The 16751-nt window shown below is 34.3% G+C and overlaps 2 protein-coding genes across 2 annotated transcripts; one reads left to right on the forward strand and one right to left on the reverse strand.

The window, feature by feature from the left end:
* Positions 1-497: 497 nt before the first annotated feature.
* On the reverse strand, positions 498-7628 carry LOC132730655 (mediator of RNA polymerase II transcription subunit 4-like). The gene is made up of 6 exons (XM_060716630.1): positions 7472-7628; positions 4788-4909; positions 3918-4033; positions 3155-3299; positions 2206-2355; positions 498-1415 (listed from the first exon to the last, which is right to left on the reverse strand). The coding sequence occupies exons 1-6, from the start codon at positions 7588-7590 to the stop codon at positions 1225-1227; spliced, it is 843 nt and encodes a 280-aa protein (XP_060572613.1). The 5' UTR covers positions 7591-7628; the 3' UTR covers positions 498-1224.
* LOC132730656 (eukaryotic translation initiation factor 4E type 2-like) lies at positions 7620-14173 on the forward strand. The gene is made up of 6 exons (XM_060716631.1): positions 7620-7755; positions 8492-8576; positions 8950-9177; positions 9851-10003; positions 12177-12313; positions 12648-14173. The coding sequence occupies exons 1-6, from the start codon at positions 7736-7738 to the stop codon at positions 12688-12690; spliced, it is 666 nt and encodes a 221-aa protein (XP_060572614.1). The 5' UTR covers positions 7620-7735; the 3' UTR covers positions 12691-14173.
* The last annotated feature ends 2578 nt before the right edge of the window (positions 14174-16751 follow it).

A 16751-nucleotide genomic window follows, 5' to 3' on the forward strand; every position in this document is an offset into this window, starting at 1 on the left:
TCTGCTAGCAGCAAAAGGTTACACTCACATGACCAGTGCAATGCAGACGAAGAAATTGAAGATCCGTCAACACATGGGTGCAATCTGATTATGATCTGTACTGCTCACTGAAATATGGTGAATGGTTTAGGCTAGACTGCCAAGTCAATTCAAGATATATATGAGCCGCGTCACAACAAAACCAACATAGTGCGTTTGTGACCAGCATGGATCCAGATCAGCCTGCGCATACGCGCAGTCTGATCAGGATCCATGCTGTTCACTTTCCAACTCTATAACAAGTAGAGAAACTGATAGCAAACAGCATGGATCCTGATCAGACTGCGCGGATGCACAGGCTGGTCTGGATCCATGCTGGTCGCAAACCCATTATGTTGGTTTGGTCATGACGCGGCTCATATATAGTATATGCCAAGTATAACTAAGTCTTTCCCAAGCAACTTTTAATACATATAGAGGATATTGAATGAGTGTAAGTTCAATACTGAATTTATTGCAACGCTAATGACGTCACGTCAAAATATATGCACGGCCGTGCAATATCATATTAACAGAGTCGCAAAATCGGCACGGGTGTGTGATAAACATGTATATTACACAGGATAATGATTTTCTAATTTTTTCCCTTTCTTTTAGCTATCAAACCTTCATAAAATATCAGATACCAACAAACCTATCATCCATACAAGAAGATGCTGACAGTGTGTCCCAATAAGCTTATCTGAAAGTGATTTGCATTTTTTTATTTTTTTTTTACAAAATTTGTAAACATTTGTAATTTTGTAAACATTTGTAATTTGGCTAGCATAAGTTATTCTTCTCAAACCAGTGAGTCCATTAGTTATCTGATTTACCAAACTGTCATTCATTTTTGTATAATTGGTCCCTGTGTATGAAATCTGGTAAGAACAGTAATTGATTATGATTTCAAAACCATTTCATCTTTAATCTTGTTGGCACAACTTCTGTCAAAGTACATACTCTTCAGAACTTATGAGAATAGAATGGTCGGCTCAATTCTACTCCCAAAGGGTGTCTTTATCACACAGACTCTCCCCTTCTATCTAACTGGACCAGCCCAACATAGACAAAAGGTTGTAAAGGTCACTACACAATTGATCGTAGCATTATGCCAAACATCATATTATATAATTACTCTGTGGCATTATGCCGAACATCATTTATAGAATTACACCGTGGCATTATGCCGGACATCATTTACAATCATTCATCACTACTAGAACTACTAGAAGAGTCACTTGACATCAGTTCTACTTCCTCATTCTCTTTATTATGAGATTTAAAGTCGACGAGGCCGGTATGCGGATGAGACGACATTGACGATGAAGACATGTCGGAAGGTGTCTGCCACGTGACTGTCTGCTGCTGGGCTGGTGGAGCAGGTACTATCATTTCTGTAAAAGAAAAAAGCTAGATCAGCTCACTGAAAGTTGGTGACTATTGCAATTTAATGAATTTATCTATGCCAAAAGAACATTCTGGTTACCCATATAAGGCCAAACAGTTTGATCAATCTCAATATTGTTGTCTCATTTTTTTCTAAAATGAAATCAAGATTTCTTACGTCGGACAGCTTGAGATTCAAATCAGGGTCAGTTCATTACACATGTATATTTATAGCAGAGTAAATGTTAAATTTATTTTTCAGATGAACCTTTGACTCCATTTCAAAATAATAAATATAATAAATACACTTTAGTAATAACTTTTATACAATAATGGAAAACAAAATTATTCACAAGTAATAGATTTTCCCATCTTAACCCCGGGATACAAACAAACTTTACAGTTATTGTTTCACGGTGCACTTCTTTCTTAACAGAGTGAGTAAGGCATTATCAACACATTTACCATATTGTAAAATGTAAAAGTCTGTTTGCAACACTCCAGGATAAGAGCTTCAAAGTATCTCTGTCTCTTGGCATTAATTATTCATTACTAAAACTGTTTAACATATTGTCCCCTTAGTGCAAGAATGGGTTAAGTCATTCTAAATTTTATAGGAGTTAACCAGTTATTGCACTAAGGTGATGATATGTGACCTTGACTATGAGCTATTATAATTTAATTTGGTCACAGAGACTAACAAACACAAATAAACAACTTAACTAAATAGGCAATGAATGCAAATGACCATTTATTTTTAACAATTACATGTACATGTACTTAAAATTACAATTTTACCTCCAGGTAAAGGATTCCTGTTGGAGGCCATAGGTTCACCATAAGAGCCCTGGGCTTGTATTGCTGGTGTGTTTGCAGGTATGTCACTCATCTTTGCCAACCAACCACTTCTCATTTCATAGTCTGTAGGGTAGGGACGTCGGGGGTCACCTGGATAATGTACTCAGTAGTTTTAGTTAAATAAACCTTAATCTGCTTACTTTGTATAATAGATTTGCCCTGCTTTTAATTTGGAGCAGTGATGTACAAAGTTTTAAGCTCTAAATAGCAATAAAGATAAAATTTGAACTTCTTGCAAAGATCAAGTGATGCTCTTAAAATAGAAAAATCTGCCAAGGATAATAAAGAAAAATACACAATTTTTAGCCTGTTTTGAGTGAAAAGCATACAATGTAGCAATGCTTTTCATTTTTCAGTCATTTACCACAATCATTAATGTATTTTGGTCAAAGATTCATTCATATCAGGCCAAACTTTTTCTTGTGGATTTTAAGATGAACCCACTCTGTAAAGGCCATAAGGTTAACTTTCCAGTTACATTTGATGCAGGAGATCTCAGATGTCCCTCTTTGCATTATTTCTGGCACAAATGTCCCTCTTTGCATTATTTCAGACACAAAATTAATGTCCCTCTTTGCATTATTTCAGGCACAAATGTCCCTCTTTGCATTTTTTCAGGCACAAATGTCCCTCTTTGCATTATTTCAGGCACAAATGTACCTCTTTGCATTATTTCAGGCACAAATGTCCCTCTTTGCATTATTTCAGGCACAAATGTCATCTTTGCATTATTCCAGGTAGAAGCTGGTATCTACCGTAAGACAAACAAAGAATGTAAAACAAATCCAAACTTTCAGTAAAAAATACAATATACAGAAATAAGTGGGGAATTGATCTGCAATAATGGGATTAACCACTTTACCAACAAGTGACAAAATCACATACTAACCTGGTTGCCAAGTGGGCGGAGCTTCCACAGCATTACTAGCACTGATCCTGTGAGCAAATTTAATCAGCTCCTCAGAAGAGATTCTTTTCTCATTAGCCTGGCTTATAGAGTCCAACTTCTGCTTTGCTTGGAATATCGCCGTGGACTGAAAAAATTCACAAAAGTTGTTGTTTCTTTTGGGTCAATACAAAAATTAACTAAGTGCTGAAAGCAATATTTGAGAATAGGAAATGATTTCTTATAGGATATAATCTCTGTCATTTTCAGCCAATTTCGCAAAAAAAAAAATTGCACAATAATATCTGTATGTGCCTTGGTTGGTTTATACAGGCTAGATAAAATAACAAAGAATTGGGTTTATATTGAACAATGTTAGTGGTTCCAGATATAAATAATTTACATGCAAGTTCTATATTAACACTATCGCAGGAGCAAAATTATAAGGGCAGTCCAAATATCTTTTGGAAACTTCCGACAGCCGAGACATAAAATCAAAAATTTCTCAAACTATTCATTTAAGTGTTTCAGCACATGTTGATAATTAACTTTTCTTTGATACACAATGTTAATGTCTTAGTCATTTTCAGTTTAATATATATAGTACTGTATATGTTTAAACACCATGCACATGCTGCAAGTTTGTGTAAATTGTTTCTTTGTATACATGTTTTTGTGCCGATCAGAGGCTTTAAATCGAAATAAAGTATTGTGTTGTAATTGCTTTAAAATCATAAGAGATAAAATAACATAAACTATGAAATACCAGAACATTTTCTGCCTCTTTGAGATTTTTCTGAAGTATTTTGATATCTAAGTCTCTCTTGTCTACCTCATGTTTTAATTCATCTATAGTCTTCTGTACTTCACCCTGTTTACCAGCTGAAACAATAAAGCAAGTTTATCGCATACCCGTGCCGATTTTGCTACTTGGTAAAAATGGTATTGCATGACTGTGCATATACTTTGACGTGAGGTCAGTTACATCATACAAACATAGTGTAAAGACGTGCTACATTAAGTGTTACACTATAGGCATCCTCAGTGTTAAATGATTCTTTTGCACATTAAACAGTCTTTATTTTCGGTATACACATGTGATTAACAGAATATTATATTCATGAAGGTTGATTTCTGAATTTATTGAACTCATTGAATAAACAATATTTTGCTCGCCAAAGGTTCATATAATATAATATTATTCAACTTATTCAATAAATTCAGTATTGAACCTACACTCATGCACTTTTTAAATACTATAAAAGTTCACCAAAATTAAAAAGCTATTGAGAAATAAAAATTGAGGATTTCTGAGGCATAATGAGCCTTTTATTAATACATACATTTTATGTATGAGACTGGCCTCATATTTGACATTTGTGTTAATTCTTTGTGAACAAAGAATCTATCTTAAAATGAAACAGAAGAAACTGTTGAAATAACTCTAAAATTGTCATTTATATTAATTATCTCCCCTTCAAAACATTTATAATTAAAAAGCAAATATATTTAAGTCCTACAGCATAATAACAAAAAATTTTGATTATGTTTACTTTTGTTGAAAGATAACTTCAAAAAATATTTACAAACATATATTTAAAATATTACACTCTTGCACAATATTCAAGATTAATACCTGTTTTTAAGCAATCTTTGATTTCTTTGTCTTTATCAACCAGAAGTTGTATTAATTCAGACGGTTCTGGAGCTCCTTGCCGTTGTTGACTTTTTGGCGTACTCATAATCTCAAACAGTTCTCTGAAATTGAAGAAATTTATAAGATTTCACTATGAAAATATTTAATGTCTCAACCTTATTAATAATAGTAGAAAGTATTATATCTCTCCGTACAATCATGAATGTACATCAAGATGAATATGAACAGTTCGACAAAGACAACAAACTAATCATTAACATATAATTAGCTCTAATATACTTAAAATCAACAAAATTTGGCAGACGGCTTGTGGTCAAGTGCTAAATATTTTCACCTATCTGAACTTATTAGGTAGTTTATTTTTGAAATTAATGTTTTATATGTTGATACTTGGCTTATAAACATGGGAGAGTCAAAGGCCTGGTCTGCAAAGCGGGCCAGGAATAGGGCTGGCTTTGGCGGCTATTAACTCCATGTGTATATTTAAAAAGAAATGAAGTAAAATAATTAAAAAATATATAGACTTCGATAACTATCAGTGAAATTTTCAGTGTCAATTCTTGTTGCGCGCTGCAATTTTTTCAATGTAAGTCAATGATAATTGCCAGGCTAGTCAGATAAGGAACAATCGCGACTTTTCAGCTTAAAATAATGGTTGAAATGTTCAAATTGAAAACAGAAGTGCATGAAATACCAAATGACATCTTAAAAAAGAAAATTGTAAAATGAAAAATATTTTATCTAACTTTCCCTTTCATAGGCTTTGCCTACTTTCATATAAAATTACATATTATAGTTTTATCAGCATATGCTTCATTTAACTAAGTGGAGTGCTTCATGAAAGAAAACGATCATGACTAAACAACATTGTCTTCAGTGTACCCGTTCTTTCTACAGTATAAAAAACAGGAATGCTATTCAGCCTAAAGACCTTAACCCTTTCCCCCATGAGCATATTGTGAAAAATGGCCGTTTTCACTGAAAAGCCTCCTGTTACAAGTTCAAACTGCTATGAAACTATGAAAAATGCTTCAATACTAATCAAACTTGGCACAAATGTTGACTGGACCATTGCCTTTGTAACGACATGCTCAGTCTTAAATTTTCTGTTACCATGTCAACGAGGGGACATCTCAAAATTGCCAAAAATCACTATTTTGCCTCGATTTTTTCCATCAAATTATTTCAAAGTGCTGCAACTTCTCAAGGGATTGAGATAGAGTCAAAGGCTTTTCATCGTTGGTTACACGTTACCTTATGATCGACCTGGGGTCATTTTTAGCCTCTCACAAGTCCAAAATTTTCTTGGCGATGAGGGGGACTCCACCCCCCTTCAAACCCCCAAAACAGAAGGGGGCATATCCCCCTCCTGGCAACCCCCTGATATAGCTTTTGGATGGGGGGCGACGCCGAAAAAGTGCTCACTATTTTTAGCAACATTTCTCAAATGAAAACATGTGTTTGGGACCCAAATAGGACATTTTTTCACTATTTCAGGCCTAAAAAAGGGGGGGGGGGGGTTGAAAGTGCGTTGTTTCGCGTATATATGAGGTAAAGGGTTAAGCTATATCTATATCCGACTGTGAATTGGACGATCTGGCCCTTCTGGGTTTCATTCCTGGATGGTGCTTTCATTAAGATTGATCATTTAATCATTTCTTCTGTCATTCACACTGTACCTCTGCTCAGGCATGTACAGAATTTATGAATCCGGGTCAGCTCGGCCCTAAAACGTACTCGGCCCCCGAGTCAGCTCGGCCCTATTCCAACTCGGCACGGGTCAGCTCGGCCCACTTTTCAATTATTAATATTTAGGTTTGTGTTATCACTATTTATTGTAATTATTTTAATCAAACATTGTGTTGAAATATATATTGTTACGGGCTATTATTATCAATCAGTGTGTATGTTAAGGATACGATTAATTAGGTGATAATTATGATTGACTCATTCATTCATTTGATTAGTGACCACCTGCAATTAATTAGAAGCTGATGATATGAATATAAATCCGTGTATGAAGTAAACACGTTTTTGTTTCATATTTCTTTGAATATTACTTTACAAACAAAATGCCTCTAAGGAAACACATTTTTATTAGATCGATCTATATTAATTTTATCGAATCTGTGAGACAAATAAATAAAAAAAATTTAAATGTACTTATTTCGGCAGAAGTTTAATTATATAATAATAAAATATTTTTCATTATTCATTTACCTTAACAACATTCAAAGCAAAGCAAAGTTAATACGTTATATATATTTTTGTAAAGTGGGCCGAGTTGACCCGTGCCGAGTTGACCCGTGCCGAGTTGGTATAGGGCCGAGTTGACTCTTTTCCGAATTTATTGAATAAATAAATAAATAAATAGTTACTAGCAAAAGTGAAGGAACTAGAACTGGTAAACTGCTTGACAGCCTGTCCAGGAAATAATGCTGTGGCTGAACTGTGCTCTGGTAATTTAAAAAAGGCCTTCTGCCGTGAACCAGAGTGAAAACTACCAATACCACCACCAGACCTTAAGCTAATGTATTTTTGTGTGAGTACACAATAGATATTTTTTCAAGAAAAGTATTCTACACCACTCTGCTTTGTGATCAAGTTAATTATTTATGAAATAATGTCTTTGAAATTCTACTTTTTGAAATAATCATGTATACCTCGAGACAATCTCAACATCTTCGATCAATGATAAAAGTTTTTGTTTTGTGCTGGATGTTGTGGAGGCTGCCATCTTGCCGGCTTTATAACAATAAACCAATGAAAATACTCGATACATTTTACAATTTGATATTGACCAATCAAAACTCAAAAATATTTTTCTAAATCATTAGAGCGCTTGACTCGGAACAAATTGAGCGTTTCTTAACACAGAAGAGAAATTTGCAAATTATCAACGATTTTATCACATATTTTTGTGAATTATGAACAACAAATTTGAAGCGTAAGATATTTTTACTTCATTACATGCCTATTTCTTCGTTTCTCGGAAATATAACGGCTTAATCATGTTTAAAGTCCCTGTTTACGTACTTTGTACAAGAAATAACGTGTCATCGTGACGGTATAGGGTCAACTCGGCCCTATACAAACTCGGCACGGGTCATCTTGGCCCTAAAGGATAGATTGTTCAGCTAATTAACTTTTAAGTAGTAATAAAATTACTGTAAAAGTATTTAAAAGTTACGATCAGTAACAATCAAAATAGAAACTGAAAAATTCAACATATTTTTTGAAATTATCTTTGTTACTTAAAATGTTTTAAAACTGATCATCTTCTGGATAGTGTTTGTTCAAATGAAAGCTATGGGGTCAAAGTTGGCCTTGTCCCAGGGGGTCATCGATTTTTTCTGACATGTACACAACTTTTGGAACTGTTGGTTTCCCTTTGCAATAGCAACCTTTAATGTTTTTACACATTTACACTGTTTCAGACACAAATATGAACTTTCTGATATCAGTTTTAGATTTAAATTTCATATCTGCTTTTGTTTGCAGTTTTCAATATTTCTTGTTCCTTGTCATGGACTGGAGAGTTTTATATTCAGATGAGCGATTTCAGGGCCATCATAACCCTCTTGTTTATGGTATTTGTGTCAGTGGAACTGCTTTCAGGTTTTATGACATTGGATTTTATAGAAATTATTTGAACTAATATTTACTATAATTTTTATCAACAGTTTAAAGGCTGAAGACAGCAGTGGATCTGGTGAAGAGGAAAATGAAAACAAACAAGAACCAGAATCACCACCAAGACCCCCTCCAGTAAAATAACTTATAATTTCTGATAATTGTGCATGTATCAATTAATTAACATAAACTTCACAAACAAGAAAATAAATCTTTGTAATACCATTTCATTCTGAATGGGGTTTTTATTTGCTATCAATTGTGTAAATGGGGACAGTTTTAAAGTATGTAATTTGAACAAAATTAAATACATAAGTGTTGTATATGTAATGCTTTTTACTTTCATATGCTCATTGTATAAGATTGTTTTTCTGTTAAATTAGTTCGATCAGTGAAATCCAGTTTTCTATTTTGCTTTCTACTAAGCAAATATTGCATTTTTAACCCTTAAACATATCTTTGCAAACATGTTAAACATTTGACATGCCTTCATGTATGTTCATTACAGAAGCCAGGCCCAGGAGAGCACCCATTACAGTATAACTATGGTTTTTGGTACTCCAGAAAATCTCAGGGACATAAAACAGCGAGTTATGACCAGAATTTAAAGCTAATAGGGACGTTTGCGTCTGTGGAGCAATTCTGGCGACATTATTGCCACATAGCTCGGCCCAGTGATCTCACAGGACACACAGATTATCATTTATTCAAAGAAGGAATCAGGCCAATGTGGGAGGTATTTTACTCATTAATGCATTTTTCTGTCATTTAAAAATAAAATTATACGTTTAGATTTATTACTGGCTACATTACATTGCTGGCTAATGTTAACACCTTTAGAGTTGGAGCTACTTTGCAGTTGGTATATTCAATCCTGTCAGAAAACTTTAAATAATATCATAAGTTTTCTTATTAGTTTGTCTGTAGCGAAGAAAAAGTGAAGCTACAATGATTGCTGCATTGTTGTTCTTCTCTTCGTCTTGCATAAAACTTTAATGTAGCCCATTATTCAAACATTTTAAAAGTTAACAACATGAATTCTTGCTTATCATGACAAGGTGCACTTGTTAGACAAGGGGCATTATTCTGAAAGCTTTACTTTTGGAGTTATACCCCTTGTAGAATTTTGCAAAATTTGGTTATTCATAGTCATTGCCCTTAATTAACAGACAAGCATTGACACTTTTTTTATTTATTTTGTTTGTAATAACGTTTCTGTTCTGAAATGAAATATAAAATGTTAAAAAAAAGTATAGTTGGTCAAACCGTCAGAATATAATTATAATACATATTTTTTTAATTTCATTTATCATCAGTGAATGAATTAATATTGGATGAGAGACATACCATCAGCTTGCATACCATATTGTGTTCTATGATTCCTGAAGGAGGGAGGTTGTTTATTACAGGACAGTGCAAATAAGAATGGTGGAAAGTGGATCATTCGTTTAAAGAAAGGTTTAGCATCGAGATGTTGGGAGAATTTGATACTTGCCATGCTAGGAGAGCAGTTTATGGTTGGTGAAGAGATTTGTGGAGCAGTTATATCTATAAGATATGCAGTAAGTATATGTTGTCCATCACTTAGCTCTAACGTAGCATTAGATTATCTTAATAAGATGGCATATATTTTTTTACCAGGCCTTTGTTTAAGTAGCCTTATTTGTTGTATGTTTAGGAAATTCATATTAATTTTGAGTGAATTGTTGTAAAATACTGCACGCTACGAGTTCAAATGCGTAGGAATATAATCATGAAGGTCAGTAGGCATAATTTAGTATTATGCCAAAAAAAATTAAAATGATATCATCTCCATTCTAACATGCTAATAAACAAGAGCTGTCACAGGAGACAGCGAAGCTCGACTAATAAAATACTGGACGCAGTAAGGAGGACAAAACTATGAAAGAAAAATCAATTATGTATAATTATGTATTAAGTTATAGTAAAAAAAATAACATTTGTTAACATAAATTCCAAGATCAAGGGGAATAATTCTAGAAATAGTCATGCTAGAGTTATGGACCTTTTCACACAACATTTGTGTAATGATAAGAAATATATATTTGAAGTTTGAAGTAGATACCTTAAAAAGTAAAGAAGTTATCATATTTCTTAAAGAAAATCCTAAGTTCAAAGAGAGATAAATCTGTAAATATTGCTTTAAGAGTTATGAACATTGTCACATAAAATGTAATTGATGATAAGGAATAAGTATTTGAAGTTTGAGGTAGATACCTTTAAAAATAAAAAAGTTATAATAAAAAATAACATTTTTCTAGTAAAAAAATCTAAGTTTATGGGGAGATAATTCTTGCAATATTGGTGCTAGAGTTATGAACCTTGTCACATAAGATGTGGATGATGATTACGTAAATATATTTGAAGTATGAAGTTGATCCCTTTAGAAATAAATAAGTAACAGTAAAAAATAATATTTTTTATGGAAAATTCTAAGTTCAAAGGGAGATAAATCTCAAAATATTGGTGCTAGAGTTATGAACCTTGTCACATAAGATGGGGATGATGATAACGTAAATATATTTGAAGTATGAGGTTGATCCCTTAAGAAATAAAGAAGAAACAGTAAGAAACAGCATTTTTTGAGGAAAATTCTAAGTTCAAGGGGAGATAAATCTGAAAATATTGGTGCTAGAGTTATGAACCTTGTCACATAAGATGGGGATGATGATAAGGTAAATATATTTGAAGTATGAGGTTGATCCCTTAAGAAATAAAGAAGAAACAGTAAGAAATAGTATTTTTTAAGGAAAATTCTAAGTTCAAGGGGAGATAAATCTGTAAATATTGGTGCTAGAGTTATGAACCTTGTCACATAAGATGTGGTTGATGATAAGGAACATATATTTGAAGTTTGAAGTTGATACCTTAAGAAATGACAAAGTTATAGTGAAAAATATTTTACTGCACCAAAACTTTAATCTAAAATCTGGACGCGGACGCCGACGCCGGGGCGAGTAGGACAGCTCTCCATATACTTCGTATAGTCGAGCTAAAAATTGATAAAATTATGTTGCACTACATCGAACGGAGAAGTAATTTTTCTGATATCATATGAAATGTAAGCATTCCTTTTATATGATGTGCATATATCATGTAATAATGCACTTGACTGACCTATTTGTTTGATAGGGGGAATAGTGTGAGGCATTTTAGAATATGACTTTATTTCATACAGAGCATGATCCTTTTTGTGATGTTGTAGAATGAAGAAAACTATAGTTGAAGTATGAATAAGTTATGTGGGTTAGGGCCAAATAAACTGTGCATGTTTAATCATTAAAAACAGAAAATTTAGTTTAGCAATAGAAATATTTTACATCAAACATTTGAAAATGTAAATCATGTAGTTTATCCACTCAGTGGAGCAGTAAAGAACAATCTGTTTACTACGAAAGACTGGTGGGGGACATTTCAACTTCACAAATTCAACTTTGTGAATTCACATTTTCAACTTCATGAATTCACAATTTCAACTTCACGATTTCAACTTCAGTAAGTTTAAATCGGGAATTCATGAAGTTGAAATCGGGATTTTCTGAAGTTGAAATTGTGAATTCATGAATTCGTGAATTTTGTATGTTGAAAACAGGAATTCACAAAGTTAAAATGATGATAAAATTGGGAAGTTATGAAGTTGAAATGGCCATACGGGTCTTTTGTAGTTTACTATCATTGGTAAATCATTGTAAATTATTGATCATGTTCTTTCAGGAGGATATATTGTCTCTATGGAACAGAACGGCAAATGATCACACAACTACATCAAGAATACGAGACACATTAAAGCGTGTGCTGAATCTACCACCTAATACAATCATGGAATATAAAACCCACAATGACAGTATGAAGTAAGTACTTGCTTCATTTACACATGAATTGTTTTTTTGTTTTAGTTTTAGCTAGTACTATTTTATTACTTGTGGTCCTTCACTCACCTCTCACTGCTGTTTGGTTTGACCCTGCAAGGAAATTTGGGTTTTCTTATGCTAGGAAGCTATAAAGTAGCTTAGAGAAGAACTGTATAATATATAATTGATAAATTAAAATGTTGTTTATTTCTTGTCACAATTATAGGAAAGTACAAGTTAATATGTTCTTGAGGAATGTTTTTCCCAGAAAAAAAACAAGTGCTTTTTACCATTAATAAAGTTAATGTAGCTTTTCAATTTCTTTTTCTTTCAGAGACAATTCCAGTTTCAGAAATACAGATGTCTTCATGAGATAACGTTTGTCTTGGTGCAAGTTCTAAGAGAAGATTCAGAAATAATTCCAGCCGTGATGACATTTTTTCAAAACAAACAAAAAAAGCTGTTTTTTAGCCATTTTTTTAAAAAGGGGAATTAAAAAGTAGAGGTCTTGTTACAGTTATGTTGGCATTGATTTAGCTACAAGTGGCTATAACTTGTAATTTTTGAATGGATTGTCTTCTTTAGACTTGAAAATAATAATCTTTTAGGATAGAACTTTAAGTTAAATAGACATACCTTGACTTTAACTCATAATTGACCTTGTTGTTGAAGGTCAAAGTATTGAAATTTTCTTTTTTTGCTAAACTGGCTTTAATTTGTTATTTTGTAATGGATATTTTATAACATAACATTCTTTAGGATATGACCTTTATGTATATCATAACATAACATTCTTGAGGATATGACCTTTATGTATATCAAACTCAAACTGACCTAGGCTCTTTTATGACCTTGAAGGTTAAATTAATGAAATTTTACTTTTTGCAATAGTTGACTGTAACTGGGGAATTAATAAATAGATTATCTTAATACTTTAGAAAAATATTTGGGACAAGTCCTTCCGAAATGTGATCTGACCTTGAGCTTTAAATCTTGACAGTCAAGGTCAAATTAATGAATTCTCTTGTTTTTTTCTGTGACTGTCTTATTACTCTGTTATTTATGAATGGAGTAACTTGATATTAAGACACAACATCTTTTAGGTCAGGACCTTCATGTATATCAAATTCAAATTGACCTCGACTCAAATATGACCTTGACCTTGAAGATCAGTTTTAATTTTATTTTCACTGAGTATCACTATAATAGGCTGTAACTTTGGAATTAATCACTGGATTATTTGCATACATGGACAATACAACCTTTTTGACAAGATATTCTACAATTTTAACTGACCTTGACTGTGACCAAACAGACATGCCAAATAATTGAGATATAACCTTGATCTTTAAATGACCTTGACCGTCAAATGAAAATACTTGAACAAAACAATAAGTGTGACTAGACAGGAAAAAAATTTTTCTTTAATTTTCTTTTTAAGATTTGTGTAAAAGATTTAATTGTTTGGTTTTAGAAAAAGTAATGTTCGAGCGTTGCCCCCACCCGGCGGTGGCTCTTATTTAATTTTACTTATCAGTCAAATGGAAATGCCAAATTTAAAATAATTGCCTGGTTTAATTCTAGTAGATTGTATAGAGAACATTGTTTAACCTTTTCCCTGCCTTGACCGGAAGTGATTAGCATTGGCCACCAAAAGTAAGGCCAGGCCTATCTGGACTTCTGTGCAGTCTGACCAGACTCAATACTGTTGGCTGAGTAACCTTAATTTTTCAAGATGATGTGACTAAAGCTAATAATGGACAGTTCCAGAAATGGAAGCTGTATAAGATCACTTGTAAATGCAGCAGGTAGTGTTTAGAAAGCTTAGCATAAGTCACTAGTATTCTGTTGAAAAAGTATTTTAAAAAAATGCCCTACCTTGAAGCCAAAATAGATAACAACCTTGTTTTAATACCTGTAAATAATATGCTATCTCACTTTTAATTGTTATGCCCCCATTTCGAAGAAAAGAGGGTATATTGCTTTGCACTTGTCGGTCCGTCGGTCCGTCGGTCTGTCGGTCGTCGGTCCGTAGACCAAATGGTTTCCGAGTGATAACTAAAGAACCCTTAGGCCTAGGAACTTCAAACTTGGTATGGTGATTGGTCATGACAAGTAGATGACCCCTATTGATTTTGGGGTCAAGGGGTCAAAAGTCAAGGTCACATTGACCTTGTAAGCAAAAACGGTTTCCGATCAATAACTAAAGAACCTTAAGGCCTAGGAACTTCAAACTTGGTATGGTGATTGGTCATGATCAGTAGATGACCCCTATTGATTTTGGGGTCAAGGGGTCAAAGGTCAAGGTCACATTGACCTTGTTAGCAAGAACGGTTTCCGATCAATAAGTAAAGAAACTTAAGGCCTAGGAACTTCAAACTTGGTATGGTGATTGGTCATGATCAGTAGATGACCCCTATTGATTTTGGGGTCAAGGGGTCAAAGGTCAAGGTCACATTGACCTCTTGGGTAAAAACAGTTTCCGATCAATAACAAAAGAACCCTTAGGCCTAGGAACTTCAAACTTGGTATGGTGATTGGTTATGACCAGCAGATGACCCCTATTGATTTTGGGGTTAAGGGGTCAAAGGTCAAGGTCACATTGACCTTGTAGGTAAAAACGGTTTCCGATCAATAATGAAAGAACCCTTAGGCCTAGGGACTTCAAACTTGATATGGTGATTGGTCATGATCAGTAGATGACCCCTATTGATTTTGGGATCAAGGGGTCAAAGGTCAAGGTCATATTGACCTCTTGGGTAAAAACAGTTTCCGATCAATAACTAAAGAACCCTTAGGCCTAGGAACTTCAAACTTGGTATGGTGATTGGTCATGATCAGTAGATGACCCCTATTGATTTTGGGGTCAAGGGGTCAAAGGTCAAGGTCCTATGACCTCTTGGGTAAAAACAGTTTCCGATCAATAACTAAAGAACCCTTAGGCCTAGGAACTTCAAACTTGGTATGGTGATTGGTCATGACCAGCAGATGACCCCTATTGATTTTGGGGTTAAGGGGTCAAAGGGCAAGGTCACATTTACCTTGCCCTTTGACCTTGTAGGTAAAAATGCTTTCCGATCAATAACTTAAGAACCCTTAGGCCTAGGAACTTCAAACTTGGTATGGTGATTGGTCATGACCAGCAGATGACCCCTATTGATTTTGGGGTTAAGGGGTCAAAGGGCAAGGTCACATTGACCTTGTAGGTAAAAATGCTTTCCGATCAATAACTTAAGAACCCTTAGGCCTAGGAACTTCAAACTTGGTATGGTGATTGGTCATGACCAGCAGATGACCTATTGTTTTTAGGGTCAAGGGGTCAAAGGTCATGTTACATTGACCTTGTAGGTAAAAACGGTTTCCGATCAATTAACTAAAAACGCTTAGGCCTAGGAACTTTAAACTTTGTATGATGATTGGTGGTGACCAGCATATGACCCCTATTGAGTTTTGGGTCAAGGGGTCAAAGGTCAAGGTCACATTGACCTTGTAAGTAAAAACGGTTTCTGATCAATAACTGAAGAACGCTTAGGCCTAGGAACTTCAAACTTGGTATGGTGATTTGTCATGACCAGCAGATTACCCCTATTGATTTTGGGATCAAGGGGTCAAAGGTCAAGGTCACATTGACCTTGTAAGTAAAAACGGTTTCTGATCAATAACTAAAGAACGCTTCTGCCTAGGAACTTCAAACTTGGCATGGTGATTGGTCATGACCAGCAGATGACCCCTATTGATTTTGGGTTCAAAGGTCAAGGTCACATTGACCTTGTATATTAAACCAGTTTCTGATCAATAACTTAAGAACCCTTAGGCCTAGGAACTTCAAACTTGGCATGGTGATTGGTCATGACCAGCATATGACCCCTATTGATTTTGGGTCAAGGGGTCAAAGGTCAAGGTCACATTGACCTTGTAGGTAAAATCGGTTTCTGATCAATTAACTAAAAACGCTTAGGCCTAGGAACTTCAAACTTTGTATGATGATTGGTCGTGACCAGCAGATGACCCCTATTGAGTTTTGGGTCAAGGGGTCAAAGGTCAAGGTCATGACCAGTAGATACTTGATAACCCTTATTAATTGTTTGATCACTGGGTCAGAAGTCATGCATAATTACCTTATCACATGAATAATTGGCTGCTGATAGGGGGCATACATGTTTTACAAACATATCTTGTTGATTTTAGATTAGATGAAACTTTCTGAAAAGTGTGAAAACATGATGAAAAAAGAAATAAAATAAAAATCATTTTTAGCTCGACTTTTCTATGAAAAGGGGAGCTATCCTACTCGCCCCGGCGTCGGCGTCGGCGTTGGCGTCACACCTTGGTTAAGTTTTTCGTACCACCCCACTTTATTTCAGAAGTATTACAAGTATGGCTTTGAAACTTACCATACTTGTTCACCATCATAACCTCCATCTACAGACAAGAGTAC

Source organism: Ruditapes philippinarum, unplaced genomic scaffold (assembly GCF_026571515.1).
Source record: "Ruditapes philippinarum isolate M1 unplaced genomic scaffold, ASM2657151v2 ctg2529_1_1_1_1, whole genome shotgun sequence".
Taxonomy (NCBI): Eukaryota; Metazoa; Mollusca; class Bivalvia; order Venerida; family Veneridae; genus Ruditapes; species Ruditapes philippinarum.